This window comes from Gavialis gangeticus, unplaced genomic scaffold (genome assembly GCF_001723915.1).
Source record: "Gavialis gangeticus isolate Ggan-Ray unplaced genomic scaffold, GavGan_comp1, whole genome shotgun sequence".
NCBI classification, from domain to species: Eukaryota; Metazoa; Chordata; order Crocodylia; family Gavialidae; genus Gavialis; species Gavialis gangeticus.
The window spans coordinates 2,300,262-2,313,944 of NW_017729016.1; the positions used below are offsets into that span (position 1 = coordinate 2,300,262).

Genomic DNA, 13,683 nt, shown 5'->3' on the forward strand with positions numbered 1-13,683 from the left:
GGGCAGGGGGGGGCACCTCCAGGAGACGGAAGGTGAGAGGCGATGTGCGAACTTGAACCTGGTTGGGGTGCAGGGACGGGAGAGGGGCTCGGAGCCAGGACTCCTGGGTTCCTTTCCCACCTCCACCGTGGCTGCCTCCGGGCCTGGCCCAGAGCCCCCTGGACTGACTGAGGAGGCTCCTGTTGGCTAGAGCAGGCCCTGAGTCTAAAGCCATTTTTCTGCCACTGCCCCCCTGTGGGGCCATGGGCAAGTCACTTAGCCTGAGAACACCCCTGTCCCCCCTGGGGCAGCTCCAAGGCTCCTGCCCCTCTCTCCATCTCCTGGGATCATTTCTGAGGCTCAGCTGTGCCCGCGCTCGCAGCCCCTCCCTGCCTGGGTCTCCCCCTCCATGTGCCCTGCACGGCCTCCCCCGAAGGGTGCATGCAGATCCCGGGTAAGCCCACCGAAAGGTCCTCACGGGGAGTCAGCAGTACCTGAGCTGAGCTTCTTGCCGTGCTTTGCTGATGCCGGCCTGCAGCTGTCCTGCTTCCGGGCCCAGAGTCCCCAGCCTCGCCCTGCCAGCCCGGGCCGTGCCAGGGCTCCTCGTGGCAATGACTCCTTTTCCTGCCAGGCTTATCAGCCGTGAGCAAGAGTCACAGGAAGCACCTGGAGCCGGCGCGGAGTGGGAGGACTGGGCTGGAAGCCGAGGCAAAGGTGCAGCAGGCTGGAGCACAGCCCGGATGCCGATGGAGGGGCACAAGTGGCCCCCTCCGGCTGCCCCGATGGGGGGTCTGTGGCTGGAGGAGACCCGAGCCTCCTCTGTGGCTCAGCCTGGTTTATTTGCAGAGGGTGGGCACCAATGCCTCATTCACAGCGGTTGGCAGCTCCTCGCTCCCACTGGGCTCCCCAGCACCGTGCCTGTTGGAGCAGCTCCATCGCTCTGTGAGTCGAGCAGCTCCATCTCTCCCTTGGGCCGATGCCCCTACTGTGTCCTGCTGTCACCGGGCATGTCGTGGCTCCTTTCACCTGGCTGGGATGCAGGCCGCTCAGCCGTTTGGCTGGCAGCAGGTGTGTGACTCTGCACAGCAAAGACCGGTGCAGGGACCCAGTCCAGTTGGGCACCCATTGGAGGGGGCCGGCCAGGGGCCAGACTGGGCTGCCCCATGGCTTGGTTTCCCATGGTTCCTCACCCCATCCCAGTCAAAGTTGTTTGCAGGTGCCCGCAGGAGCGGCAGGCAGGCTGCTGCCCTCTGCTGACTGCTTGGGTCGGTCTGCAAGGCGCTGGCAAAGCAAGCAGATGCCACCCATCCACCTGCAGCGCTCAACCCGGCAGCCAGGCACCCTGGGGTGCCTCGAGTCCTTTCCAGGGTGTCGTGCAACGCCAGTGCTGCGGGGTGTGCCAGTGCGATTCCCGAGATCAGCCCACACAGGCATCCAGAGCCCTGATGGTCTCCTGCCTGGTGGGGAGCCCTCGCAGCTCTCTGCAGCAGAAGGACAGCCCTAGGATGCTTCTGCAGTCAAAAAGCAAGTGAAAACAGGGAGCCGGCTTTCCCCGAGGGGGCTTCAAGTCCATCGGTTTGGGGGGGTGGTCTCAAGTTTATGGAGCGTGGACAGGACTGAGCCACTGCTTGCTTCCTGGGGTCGTATGGAAGTCGGGGTGGAGCAGGCCCGGGTCGGAGCCGTGCAGGGTGGGCTGTTCATGGATGTCCTCTGGGCTGCGTCCAGCCCAGCTGAGAGCGTCTCAGGTGCTGAGAGCTGAAGGCGTCTGGGAGATGCGCCTCAGTCAGGGGTGACCAGCAGGCCCCAGCCTAGCTCCTTGCGGTGGAAGCTGCCGCGCTCCAGCATGCCGGCCAGGCCTGCATAGCATTGCCTGGGCCCAGGGAGCATCCCCAGCAATCGCCCAGGCACCACGATGCATCGATTCCCACTCCTGGAATACAGCCCAGCTCCAAGCCAGAGGAATAGCTCAGCCCCTGGATGGCTCCGTCTATCCCCAGGCGGGGGGCGGTGGGTGGTGGGCAGGGGTTTTGGAGAGCAGAGCGCCCAGGCTGCGCTGGGCAGGGCGAGGGGCTGGGTGCTGGGACTGGGTGCTGGGAAGGGCTTTGTACAGCAGAGGGCACCCGGACCCCGGCTGCAAACAGCTGCCTCTTGCAGCAAGGCAGCTGCACGGGCACGGCTGCTAGAGGTTTCCCAGCTGATGGGCCCCACCGTGGTCCCCGCACGCTGCACGGCTTCTCCTCCCCTGTTTCCAGCAGAGGAGCTGGAAGAGGAAGGGGAGAGGAAATTCTTCCTACCAGACAGACATCTCCCTGCTGCTGTCATTGGGATGCCAGGGACTGAGACTGAGCAGGAGGCTGAGGATGGCAAGGAGGACAGGAAAGGGGAGACCCGCCCTTGCACGAGCCACTGGGGTCCAGGCTATGCAGGGGGATCAGAGTGGCTCTCCAAATCTGTCCGTGCCCCGTCATCGGCCCCGGGATTGTCAAGGGCTGAGCAAAGGGGACTGGGGCACAAAGGAGAAGTGCCGAACACCTGAGCTCTGACCGGGCCTGCAACACGTGCACGTCCTGTGCCAGGGTGACCTGGTCTGTTCCCCCCTGGCAGCCTCCACCAGGGACAGGCCTTGTGTCCCGGGGGACGAGGCGCAGCTGCCTGCTGTCTCTCTCTCCCCCTCCCCGGCTGCTCCCATCTCAGCTGTACCCAGCCGACCCCAGCATCAGCCTTTGATGTCAGCTGCCAAACAGGCTTGGGGGCTATTTATAACCCATGGAGCAAATGAAAGACAGATGAGGGCCCAGGGCGCCCTGACCCTGATGGAGAACAGGGGCGTCTCTTTGCTGGACACAGCTGTGTCCAGCTGCTGCCAGCACGGAAATGCTGGGGTGGGCTCACGGCTGCATCCTGCCCCTGTTCAGTGCCGGGCGGTAGAAAGGCAGGACCCGCTGGTTCTGCAGCCTGATGCATGGCCCACTCCCTGCTGAGCCCCACGCTGGTTTCCTGGCCGCTTCCAGGAGCGAAGAGCCCAAGCCCACCCCTTCGGCAGGCTATAGCCAAGCCTCCAAGGCCAGGAAGCCCTGGCGGAGAGCTGTTTGCAACAGCTCTATTGATTTTTGGAGATGTTTTGCATGGATCAAAGCAAACTGGGGCAAAACACACCCTTGTGCCATGCCTCAGCGTCACAGCCCTACCCCAGTGAACCTGAGGCCACCGCACAGGGCACCTGGACAGCCCCACGACCTCTGTGCACCCAGGGTTGGGCTTCAATGGGGTGATTATGAACCAGAAAAGGAGGCAAAAGCACCACTGAAGCCAAGAGGGAAGGTCACCTAAGGCCCTTTCCCTTGGGCTTAGACCCCAGGGGGAACATCAGGTGCTGGATCTAGGGTGCGATGAGGTGTGGTGGGTTTTCTACACGTGTATGCATGGCAGGGACCTGTGTTTGGGCTCCTTGTGTGTCACCACTCAGTTCAGGTATGAGATGCTGGAGGGAAATGCAAATGTAAATGCAAAGCTCACCCACAGGGCTGCTCACCTGCAGCTCTCAGGCCCTGTAGGCGAGCAGGAGTCAGCCGGCAACCTCTTGAATGCTGCCCGAGGCTGGGCAGCCCCCAGCAAGACGCTGGGCTTGCTAGGAGAGACGGCAGCATCTTGCATCTTGTTTCCAGCACCCTGTTCTGTGCTGTGCTGTGCTGTGCCTGATTGTGGGGGGCAGGGGACCAGGTGACAGGAGGCCCCCAAGGAAGCACACCTTCTGGGGAGCAGGGACAGGTTTCATGGGCTTGCCAGGGATGCCATGACCAGAAAGGCCTCCGTGCCTGGCGGCTTGGTCCTGGTGCCCACAGCAAATTATGGAGCTGGGGAGAGCCTGGGCCTCTCTCAGCTGCTGCAGCCAGTGCCCATGCCCCCATCTCCTTCCCTGGCAGACAGAAGCAGAGCCCACAGCAGAGCCCACCCTCATCAAGGGCACACTGGTTTCTCCAGCCTCGCTGTGTCCCAGGGGCTCGGGCTAGGTGATCTTTGGAGGTCCCTTGCGGCCCAACTCCTCTGTGATTCTCTACGATTTGCTCCTGCCTGGGTGGGCATCTCCCCGGGTTTATTTGTGTCTGCCTGCACGCTCCAGACCTAATCCATCTCCCCGTTCAGCTTCTCGTTATCTCCAGCTTGGGATTTCCTTTGCCTTCGTTTCCTCCCATTAACCTGAGGCCGCCCTTGATGTGTTTCTCCCTCATTTTTCCATTTCCCCGCTGCAGCTGCTGCTTCCAGGATGTCTGTACTATGCATATTATCCACCCCCCGGCCCTTGGCTTATCGCTTGCTTTTCCTCAAGTGCCTCCATCGGGATGACTTTTGGTGCTGGGAGCGCTGTTTGCAGCGAGGGGGACCCAGACCCGTCTGCTGGTGCTGTTTTGTGGACAAGTCTACAAGGAGGAGTCCTGTTCCTGGTGCCGTCTTCTCTCCCTTCCTCGTTGCGTGGCTCTCGCAGCGTTTTGCCCCCCAAGCACCGTGCTGGGGGGGGATCATGGCTCTGGGACGCTTTGAATTACCAAGGTAAAACACAGCGCTCCTCATTGCCTTGAGCATTTTGCAGCCTCACCATGACTGGTTAGGACCTGAGACCCTTCTTGATCCAGGGAAGGCAGCCTTGATTTTCATAGCAGAGGCCCAGTTCTCACAGGCTGAGCTTAGGAGATGTTAAAACACGGGGCTGGAGCAGTGTCGTAGCACAGGGCATGCTACTGTCACCCTGCAACGGGGCTGTCTCCGTGACCCAGGTGTCGTGATCTGGATAAACCCGGATGGGCAGCGCCTCGAAGCCTGGGCACCTCCTTAGAGGGTCACAGATGGCCAGGGAGCGCTGGGACGGGGCCGTGCGGCTGTTCGCGGGTGCTGCATCTCAGCTGGAAAGCGGAGCCAGTGTAATGGAGATGGCTTTGCAGGCAGAGAGCTGAGTTCAGATCTTGTCACAGGTCGGCAGGGTAGATGGGCTCTCTGATTGTACCCTGGTTTGCACCGGTCTCCACCTGGGCCTGCTCTGGGGCAGCAGGGGCTGCAAGTGGGTGCGTCTGGCCTCTCTGTTATCCGGCCTGTATTGATGGCCCAGGATAGAGGGGAGATTGCAAGGGGAGATAGTCCAGAAGCTGCCCAGTATAGAAACTGCTCTTCCTCCCTGGTGTCCCAGTGGCTGCTCAGTTCTGAAGTGACCTTCCCCCCTTGCAAGCTCTTCCCCCAAGCCCCATTCACACGGGGCTCAGGACTGGGCTTGGCCCACAACGCTGTATCTGCATGGGCAGGGCCATGGGGAAGGTGCCAGGGCCAAGCTGGAAGAGACCCCGTGGAGACCAGCTGCCAGGGGACAGTGAAACATCTGCAGAACATCCCTGCACCACTCAGCTCTGGGTGCAAGAGACACCTGCAAGTGTCTCTTGTAGGATGTTAAAACATGGGTGCAGATGGTTGCACGGAGCAGCCGATGAATTGACTGGGGACGAGACCAAAGCCAAACCTGCTGGCTCAAGTTTCCAGCTCTGGCTCGGACACGTGGGCACACAGGAGCAGAAGGGAGCTCCCCATGCGTGACGGAGCCTGCTCCAGCTGTGGAGAGAGGCAAGGCAGTGATATTAGGAGCATCCCCCTCTGCTAGGGCTCTTGCTGCTCAGCTTAGATCAGACGGTCGTATAGCATCCTTCATCAATCTGCAGGGAGTTCCTTCTCCCGGTTGCTGGACCGCCAAGGCGCTGATTGGCACCCACAAGGGCTCATCTGAGGCATTGATTGACAATGAAAGCGCTCTCGATGCTCTGTACCTTTTGCAAAGATAAAAGGTGCTGGGCTCTTTATCCTTATTTGCACTCTGTAGCAGTGCTTCAGAGCCCTCCGTGAGGTTAGGGCTCAGCAGGGGCTGCATCTGCACATGGAGGCTTGCTGTAGAGCTTGGCTTCAAATGGCAGCCACCTCCTGCCAGCAGGATGGAAACGAGTCAGTGGGATCGAGAGGCTGGGGACACGGTCCCCCCAGGGGGACCGTGCCACAGCCTGTGACATGTTGCTGGGGTGAAGGACCCCCGGCTACCCTGCGCCAGCAGGTCCAGCAATAGGAGCGTGCTTGCGGGGGGCTCTGAGGTCGAGCACTGGGAATTGGATGGGATTTATTTCCCTCTTCAGCCCTTGTAGGAAAAGACGTCCTAGCCAGAGCAACATGAGCTTTGTCGGGGCCCAGCAGCCTTCGGGAAGGGTCCGTTTCGTGGTCATCACAGGGGTGCCTTGCCTGTCCTCATCAGCAAGGGACACCAAGCAGCCTCTCCTCTCTGGCAGCTATTCATCCCTGTCCTGCGGTGCTTGCTGCATACGGACTTGGCCGTGTCTCCCCAAGAGCTGTTCTTGGGGGCACGGGTTGAGGCAAAGGGTGGAGGGTACCTGGGACGGACCCTGTAGCTGAACTAGTTTGTATCCTGGCAAAGCTCCATGAGGTCGGGCAAGCCTCGGGAGGGTGAGATGCCAATGCAGCCCTGGAGCTGGTGCCCTTTGCCTTGGCAAGCAAGGAGGGCGTAGAGACCATCCCCTTGCAGCAGGCTGAGCCATGGCGAAGGCGGCATTCAGTTGGATTGGAAAATCTCCTTTGAACCGAGCTCAGTGATGCAAATGCCACCCCCTCCCCCCCACTCCTTTCCCTGGTGCCCAACTTTTTCCTCCTCCCCCTATAGAAAGAAACCCACAAACCCGCCGCCCCGTGCAAAACAAACTGCAAAGAGCGCTCGGCACACCAGTGCGGGGGCACCCGGGTGGTCCTGTGCCACTTCCCTGCGCCCTGCAGTTGAATTCATGGGAAATGTTTCTGTTGCAGATAAACAGGACGGCGGCAATGGTGCCTGCTGTTTTCAACCGAAGAATCCTAGTAAAATATTAGCATCGGATCCAGCTGCTCACCGAGCAGCTCACTGGATAGCGTTTCCCATGAAACGTGCTCTCGGTGTGGAGGGCATCGGCACAGGCGCGTACACATTCCTCGCCCACGCACACAAACACGCACATCCTGTGAATCAGGAACAGGGCTGCTCCTTTTGCTTGGTTACAAAGCTAGCCCAGCTCTGACACACGAATACTTCTGGGTTAGTGTTTCACTGGGGATGGATTTATTTATTTTATTCCAAAACTAACCGCAGATTAGGAAAGGGGAGCAGCTGATAGGTGGGGGTGGGAAGTAAATCAAGTGAAAAACACAGAGCAGAAAGACTGCAAGAAGGGGGGAAGAGAGGAAAGGACTAATGAAATAAAAATCAGGTGAGTAGATCCACTGTGTCTGGGCTGCAAGCTGCGTTTTCGGGGAGTCTCGGTGTGTACCCCATGCGGCATGAGTGCTGTCTTTCCTCTCCAGAATCACAGGGTTCAAATAAAGCCCTGTGTGAGAAGTTCGCCAGGCAGTTCCCAAAAAGAGATAAATGCTGTGAGCCTGGGAAATCATTCAAAAGGTGACAAGTCCTCTGGCCAGAGTCATAAGGAGCTGGAATAAATCGAGGGAGCTCTGCTGCAATCAACTGAGCTAGGCTGATTTTTACTAGCGGAGAAATTGGCCCGGGTGAATGTTCATTAGGGTTCAGCTTCTGTATAGTGCACATAGTTTATGCACACGGAGAACAGTGACTGCAAGGTGCTGTACATATGGACCGTGAAGCTTGCAGGGTAATACAGGCACAGCCGGTGCACATAGCTAATCATACCCACAGGTATCTTCTCTTGCACCAAATGAATATGCTCCCTGCATGTGACCATGAGGGTATTCACATAGGTCAACAGAATTAAAGGGGGTTTTGCAATGACTCAGTCAGTCCCTGAGATGCTCCGAGAGGAAGCAAGCGCTGCGATGACGAATGATTCACCGACCAGTCTGAAAGGCAGGCTAGAAAATGCCACGCAGTGTTGTGAATTGGGGGGGTTTCTTAAGAGTCAGCATTTTCCGTCCGGAACTGAAATGGGCGTGAAGCCAGCACCTCGTCGGTACCGGGATCATCGCACATGTTGAAGAAGAAAAAAAATCCGGACCTACACATCGGAACTTGCAGTCATTTCCACCTCGGTGTCAACCGCCCCGGACGGGGGTAGAGAACCAGACTGGTGAACTCTTTCCTATCTCGAGACAGCACCTGTAGGAAAATGTTAGAAAGAGCCGAAGAAACAAAAAGAAGGGCTGAGAGTGCAAAGCAGACATGTCTGCTCAGACAGTTCACATCAGGGAGAGGCTTTCTGAGTCATCCAAGGCATATCCTGGGTTGCAGGCAGGCTGTCTCAGTCTAACCCCAAGAGCTGGGGCTAGGGTTCGGCAAGGGATAGTGTTGAGAAAGCTGCACTGCTCATGCAGCTCAGGGGCTTGTAGGGCCGAGGGCCTGAGTCTGGACTCTAGTCCTGGCTCAACTACTGACCACTATCTGATGCTCCCATTAGGGGCCTCTGTTTCTTCTCTGCCATCTTGTCCCATTAATGTAAGTCGTTAGCTCTTAAAGTCAAGGCAGGTCTTTCTGGCGGCTCTTGTACAGCACCAAGCACATTGGTTCCCAAGCCCGGAGCCTCCGAGCGCTGGTGCAATGTAAATGACAACAGACTGGATCCCTGGGATGGCACAGCAGCAGGGCATTTTTCAAGAGATCAGACATCCCTTCCTTGTCTACTGGCCCATATTCAACCCTCTCTGTCCCCTCCCTGCTCCCAGTTTCAGGCCCAGTTGCAACATGCCCTCTCAAAGAGCATCCCTGTGCAGCGTGGACTGTCTGGCTGGCCCGGGATATAGCGAGGCTGATTCTGTATCCGGCCTGCTAGCAGCAAAATACCGAAGAGCTGCGGAGCAAATGTGCATGTGATGAGAAGATTGAGATCCAAGTCTGCCAGGTTACCTGGGTGCTGCCTGCCTGCCAGCTGTGCAAAATCACTAGAAAGCAAATGCAGCTGGCGTTGCCTGTCTCAATCAGTGAGGGGTCCCTGCTTGGCTGTGAGACCTAACACCGCGACGAGGCGGAGACACCTCCTCGTACTTACTCATCTGTTATGAACATTTTTGCAGGGACGTGTGCTGGCCAGACACCAGCTCGGGAAGGCTCATCCCCTGCCTCCTTCCGTCTCCCCGGTCGGTTCAGTTGGATGCTGTTGTTTGCTTTGCGTCCTCTCCAGGACCGTTGCTTGCTCTGGCTGTGAGCTGCCAGGCAGCTGCCACGCTGCCTGCCAGGGGTGGCACGGCCTGCCAGTGGGGTGTAAAGTGACTCCCTGCTCTGCAGTTATTGAGTTCATTAGAGGTCACCGACTCCAGTCCAGGAGCAGGATTTAGCTTCTAGCTTGAAAATGGCTCCGGGACCATGTGGACAGGGGGGTGTTGTATAACATAACCAAAAGAAGCTGGGCCAGTTCTTCCTAGAGAGGAGGCCGAGTTGGGGCGCAGAATCTGAGCCCCGCCAAACCCGCTGGAAACGCAGAACCGGATGGGAGCTGCGGGACTCGTGGGGCCTTGCATAGAATAGGCCAAGGCAGAGGGATGAATCTCACGCGGTTGAAGTTCAGGGTGGGATGGGGACCGCGAAACGGGATCTGCATTTCGGATCCAGGTCTGATGGTTATCTACAAAAAGGATGTTTTTAGGTTACTGGGCCTGGAGGAGCACTGGGGCTGGTAGCGGAGAGCACAAGTCAGTGGAGCAGATCATATATGAACAGCCCCCAGCAAGCGAAGTCGGGGGGTGTTTAGCTTGTTGTCTTGGATGAGTCGAGAGGACCGCTGGAGGAAGAAAGAAGTAATTTCTGCGGGGCAGAGCACATCTACAAAGAGCCGGGAGACATTTTTACAGGTGCTAGCATTGAATGCTAATATTTCGCCGGAGCTCTGCTGGATTGATGCTGGTGTGAGCAGGAACAGCATCTGGACCCGGCTTCAAGCTCGCTCTTTGTGCAGGGTGTGTGCTCAGTGTAGACGGTGCGAGGTGACCCTGGAAGAGTCACCGAGACTCAGACTGGGAGTGGGAAGGAAAGAGTTAGCAGCTGGGCTAGGAAGCAGCTGCAGTTCATTAACCTCCAGGGGAGGTAGGAACAGGGGGATCAGAAAACAGCTGGGAGTGATGCTGAACGGTCTGGGGGTGGGCTGGGGGTTTGGTATTCGCAGGTGAAATGTTTCTGATATGCTGCAGGATGGATTCGCTCTGTTTGTGGTCTCTCAGGACTGGCTCATGCTGCCGTCTGGACCCCGCTTCCTTTACTCCAGTTCAGCCATGCTTTGAGGAGCCAGGAGGAATTTGAAGGAGGAAGGGATGAATCCAAGCACCGGGCGCATGAGCAGGGACGGGGTAGACTCCTTTGCCTGCCTCCTGGGCTTTGATCCCAGTGCCTTGGGTAGCAACCCCAAGACCCAGCGTTTCTGTCAACATGGGTAGGGCTGTCCAAACCAAAACCAAAGCACGAGTGGGAGCTTGTTTCACCACTCTGACACCGTGGTATTAGCATGGGTGGAGCTCTCCAAGGGAGAAAGCCATTGCACTGATAAAGGAGACAGTCACGGCAGTAATTATAGCAAGTATGATGCCAGACGCCATGATAGGGAAAGTAGGGGCAAAACCCAACTGGCCTTTGATGGCAGAGGCAACACGATGAGACTACCCCTTAATTAATACAGCGGTTAAAGGAAAATAGAAAGAGGTCTGTGGCTGGCCAGAGAGATTATTTCCTTCCAGCGTTTGTGCTGGAGGACGGCTCCTCTCCATCACGAACCAGTGCCAGCAATAGCCCGCTCACAAGGGCATGAAGAAGAGCTTTCGGCGTGGCTAGTAGATCTGGATCCAGACTTAGCTCCCTCCAGTCTCAGCCAGCTACTAGAACAGATTCTAAGAAGTCGCCACTTCAGCAATGACATCTGGTATTTTTCTATGAAGTAGTTGGAAAAAAAAAAGATCTCCCCCCTCCCCTGCAAACTGTGCGTGGGTGACAGATAAGGTACCGCGCTGCCGTGACTCAGCGGTAAGCCTGTGACTTCCAAGAAAAGCAAAAAGCTATGGAGAAATTGTGAATGATTGGTGCGAACAGGTGCTTTTGCCTGCCTGATTGGAAAGGACACACACACCTATTAACAGAAAGAAATTCTTGAGAAGAAGAGAAGATAAAGCCCACTTCAGAGCTTTGTTCTAGGTACAGCTGTTGCTAGCTAATCGCCTTGGACTCCTCATCCTCTGTGTCTAGAGAGATGCTCCTACCCCTTCATATCCTGGTAGGTCAATGAGCCACCTGCATCACTGGATCCAGCAGGACCTTTTTCATTTGCCAGCAGAGTCAACACATGCTACCTGGGCAAGGGGTATTGGAGAGACGCAGTGAGCCATGTGAATCCGAAGTCAAGAAGGCAGGGTCCATTGGCCAATACCGCCAAGCCAACGGGGACCAAAAAGGCACCCAGAGCCCATCATTTCTTTAGTTTGGATCTAGCCTCTGTTAATTGTTGCAGCAATTCTTGCATTCGAGACGAGGCAGGGCTTGGGTGGGATTAATGAAAGGGAGATCCTTGAACTGACAGTGGACGCAGAGCTTGTTTTGTGTTAATTAAACCTACGCTAACCACAAACTGGGCCGTCCCCAACCTGAGTCCCTCTCCTACTCGCTTAGGAGTCAGCAGTTGTGGAAGGGACTGCTGGGTACACAAGGGTTATTTGGGGGGAAAGCATTGAGGAGGCTTTTACCATCAGTTGCTTTTGATCTTGTTTGACCACCGTGATGCCGGGGGTCGTTCTCTAGCCCAGCTGTTGCTTGGGGAAGAGAAAGCCCGTGGGCAAGTGAGAGGCACTGCTTTGCAAGGGTGCGCAGGGGCCACGTGTCCCTGTGGCGAGCGGGCATTCACGCTTGCTTCCGCAGCTCATTGTTTTGCTCATTGAGGTCGAAGCATCGGCCGGACCCTGGTGAATACTGCCTGTGTCGTCGCTCCAGCGGGACCCGAGGGGAGCGGGGTAGGGAAGAAGGGAGCCCTGTGTAGGCTTCCTGGCCAGCGCCCGTGCAGATGGAGCGGGTCAGCTGGAGACGACAGCCCTGAGCCGAGGGGAGGGAGGAGGGTTTGCTTGTCTGTTATTTCCTCGGGCCGAGGATGTGCGCGTTCCTGCCACCCCGGCCTGGCTGGTAATGATCTGTACAGCAGGCGTATGGCTATGGAAGGGGGAGGCAGACGGCTGGACTGCGGCCCAGGCTTGTTATAATTCACGGAGCACCGGATGTGCTGTTCAGCCCGACAGAATCCAAGCACTGTCTTCCTCTTGAAATCATCTATTCAGGAGGGAGACACGGACGGAGGGAGCGAAGGGGAGACGGGCACTGAAGGCTTCTGTTCTCCCCTCGGACGCGGATGCAGGTGCAGCGGCAGATCCTCGGGATGCTTTGGCTTCTCTGTACCACCCTTTCCTGAGCAGAAAGGGTCGGCCCACTCTTAGACCTCTTTCTGGGCGAAATGTTGCTGAATTTGCATCCTGATTTACTCGTGCTGAAGTCAGGTTAAAAAAATAGCCCTAATCCTCCCTTCAGGGGCACAGCACTGACTTACACTAGCTAAAGGTCTGGCTCCATATAGCTTCCTCCTTAACTAGACTTTTCTATAGGAGGGTGCTGGATCCTGATTTTGGTCACACCCCATATGAAAATCCTGGGTGATTTCACAGGAGTTTCTCCCGATTTCCGGCCTGGCTATTTGTTGATTAGATGAGCTGTACCATGCAGGCTTTTGTTCGCACTTTGAATGTGGTTTATGAAGTGCTACAAGAAGAAGCGTCTTTTTTTTTTTCTGGATAACAGGGCAAGAAATTTGTTTTAAAAACTGTCCTGCCATGCTGAAACCCAGGGCCGGATCAACACATAGGCAAACTAGGCGTATGCCCAGGGCCCTAAGTGAAGAAGGGCTTCACCTTGTGCTTATTTAACATATTATAATTGTCGAATGAAAAAAGTCATATAAAAATTTTGTCTTCAGCTGGGGGGCCCAAGAGTTTGTTTGCCTAGGGCCCAGTAAAGAGTTAATCTGGCCCCAGATATTTCCACACTGAGCTACATGCTGGGAACCCCGGTACCAAACTGGGGGGGACTGACCTTTTTAGTTCAGTAGCCAATGTACAAAAAGGAAGTTAACAGCATAACAGGGCCTGATTCTTCAATCCGGCTCTAGGAATCCTTTTCCTCCTAGTCATGGAAGAGATTATTAGCACAGGCTAGGAAAGCTTTACAATAAATAAAACTTTCTCTCTCATCCTATATTTATACAATTTTTAAAAGCTTTCCTAGCCTGTGCTACACATACACACGCGCACACACGCATGTTTCTTTCCATTCAGACACGGGTGGGTTTAGCAGAGCAGCTGCAACATAAATTTAGGATTTTGAGAGGGGCAGAGTTGTTTCTTTCCCGGTATTTATGGAAAACCATTGACAAAACACAGGCCTGGGTCCAAATCCCTCCTCCTGTGAGTTGTCCTTACTCCAGCGAGGAGTCTCATCATTCATTTCAGCAGGGCCACCTGGCTGCAGGAGCGGGGCAGGATCAACCTGGCATTTCTAAATCCTAGCGCTCATTAGCCATGAAAAGCTCCGCAGCGTCAGAGCGCCCTGCCATCTCCAAATGCTAAAGCTTAGGTGACAGCAGGATGTAACAGCATGCTGTGTGCACATGTTGTCTTGTCGCATTAATGTTACTAGAAGGTTTCCCGCTGCGCTGG

The 13,683-nt window shown here is 56.3% G+C and overlaps 1 protein-coding gene across 2 annotated transcripts in view; it reads right to left on the reverse strand.

Moving 5' to 3' along the window:
• Nucleotides 1-6,820, reverse strand: part of GRAP (GRB2-related adaptor protein) — an 18,141-nt gene extending 11,321 nt beyond the window's left edge. Inside the window, exon 1 of one of the 2 annotated variants that reach the window (XM_019512689.1) lies at nt 6,696-6,820. In XM_019512689.1, the coding sequence (XP_019368234.1) occupies nt 6,696-6,799 (104 nt within the window). In that variant the 5' untranslated portion in view covers nt 6,800-6,820. Of the gene's footprint in view, nt 1-473; nt 563-6,695 lie in introns of those variants that run through there. The other variant, XM_019512690.1, reaches the window with a different exon arrangement.
• Between the last annotated feature and the right edge of the window lie 6,863 nt (nt 6,821-13,683).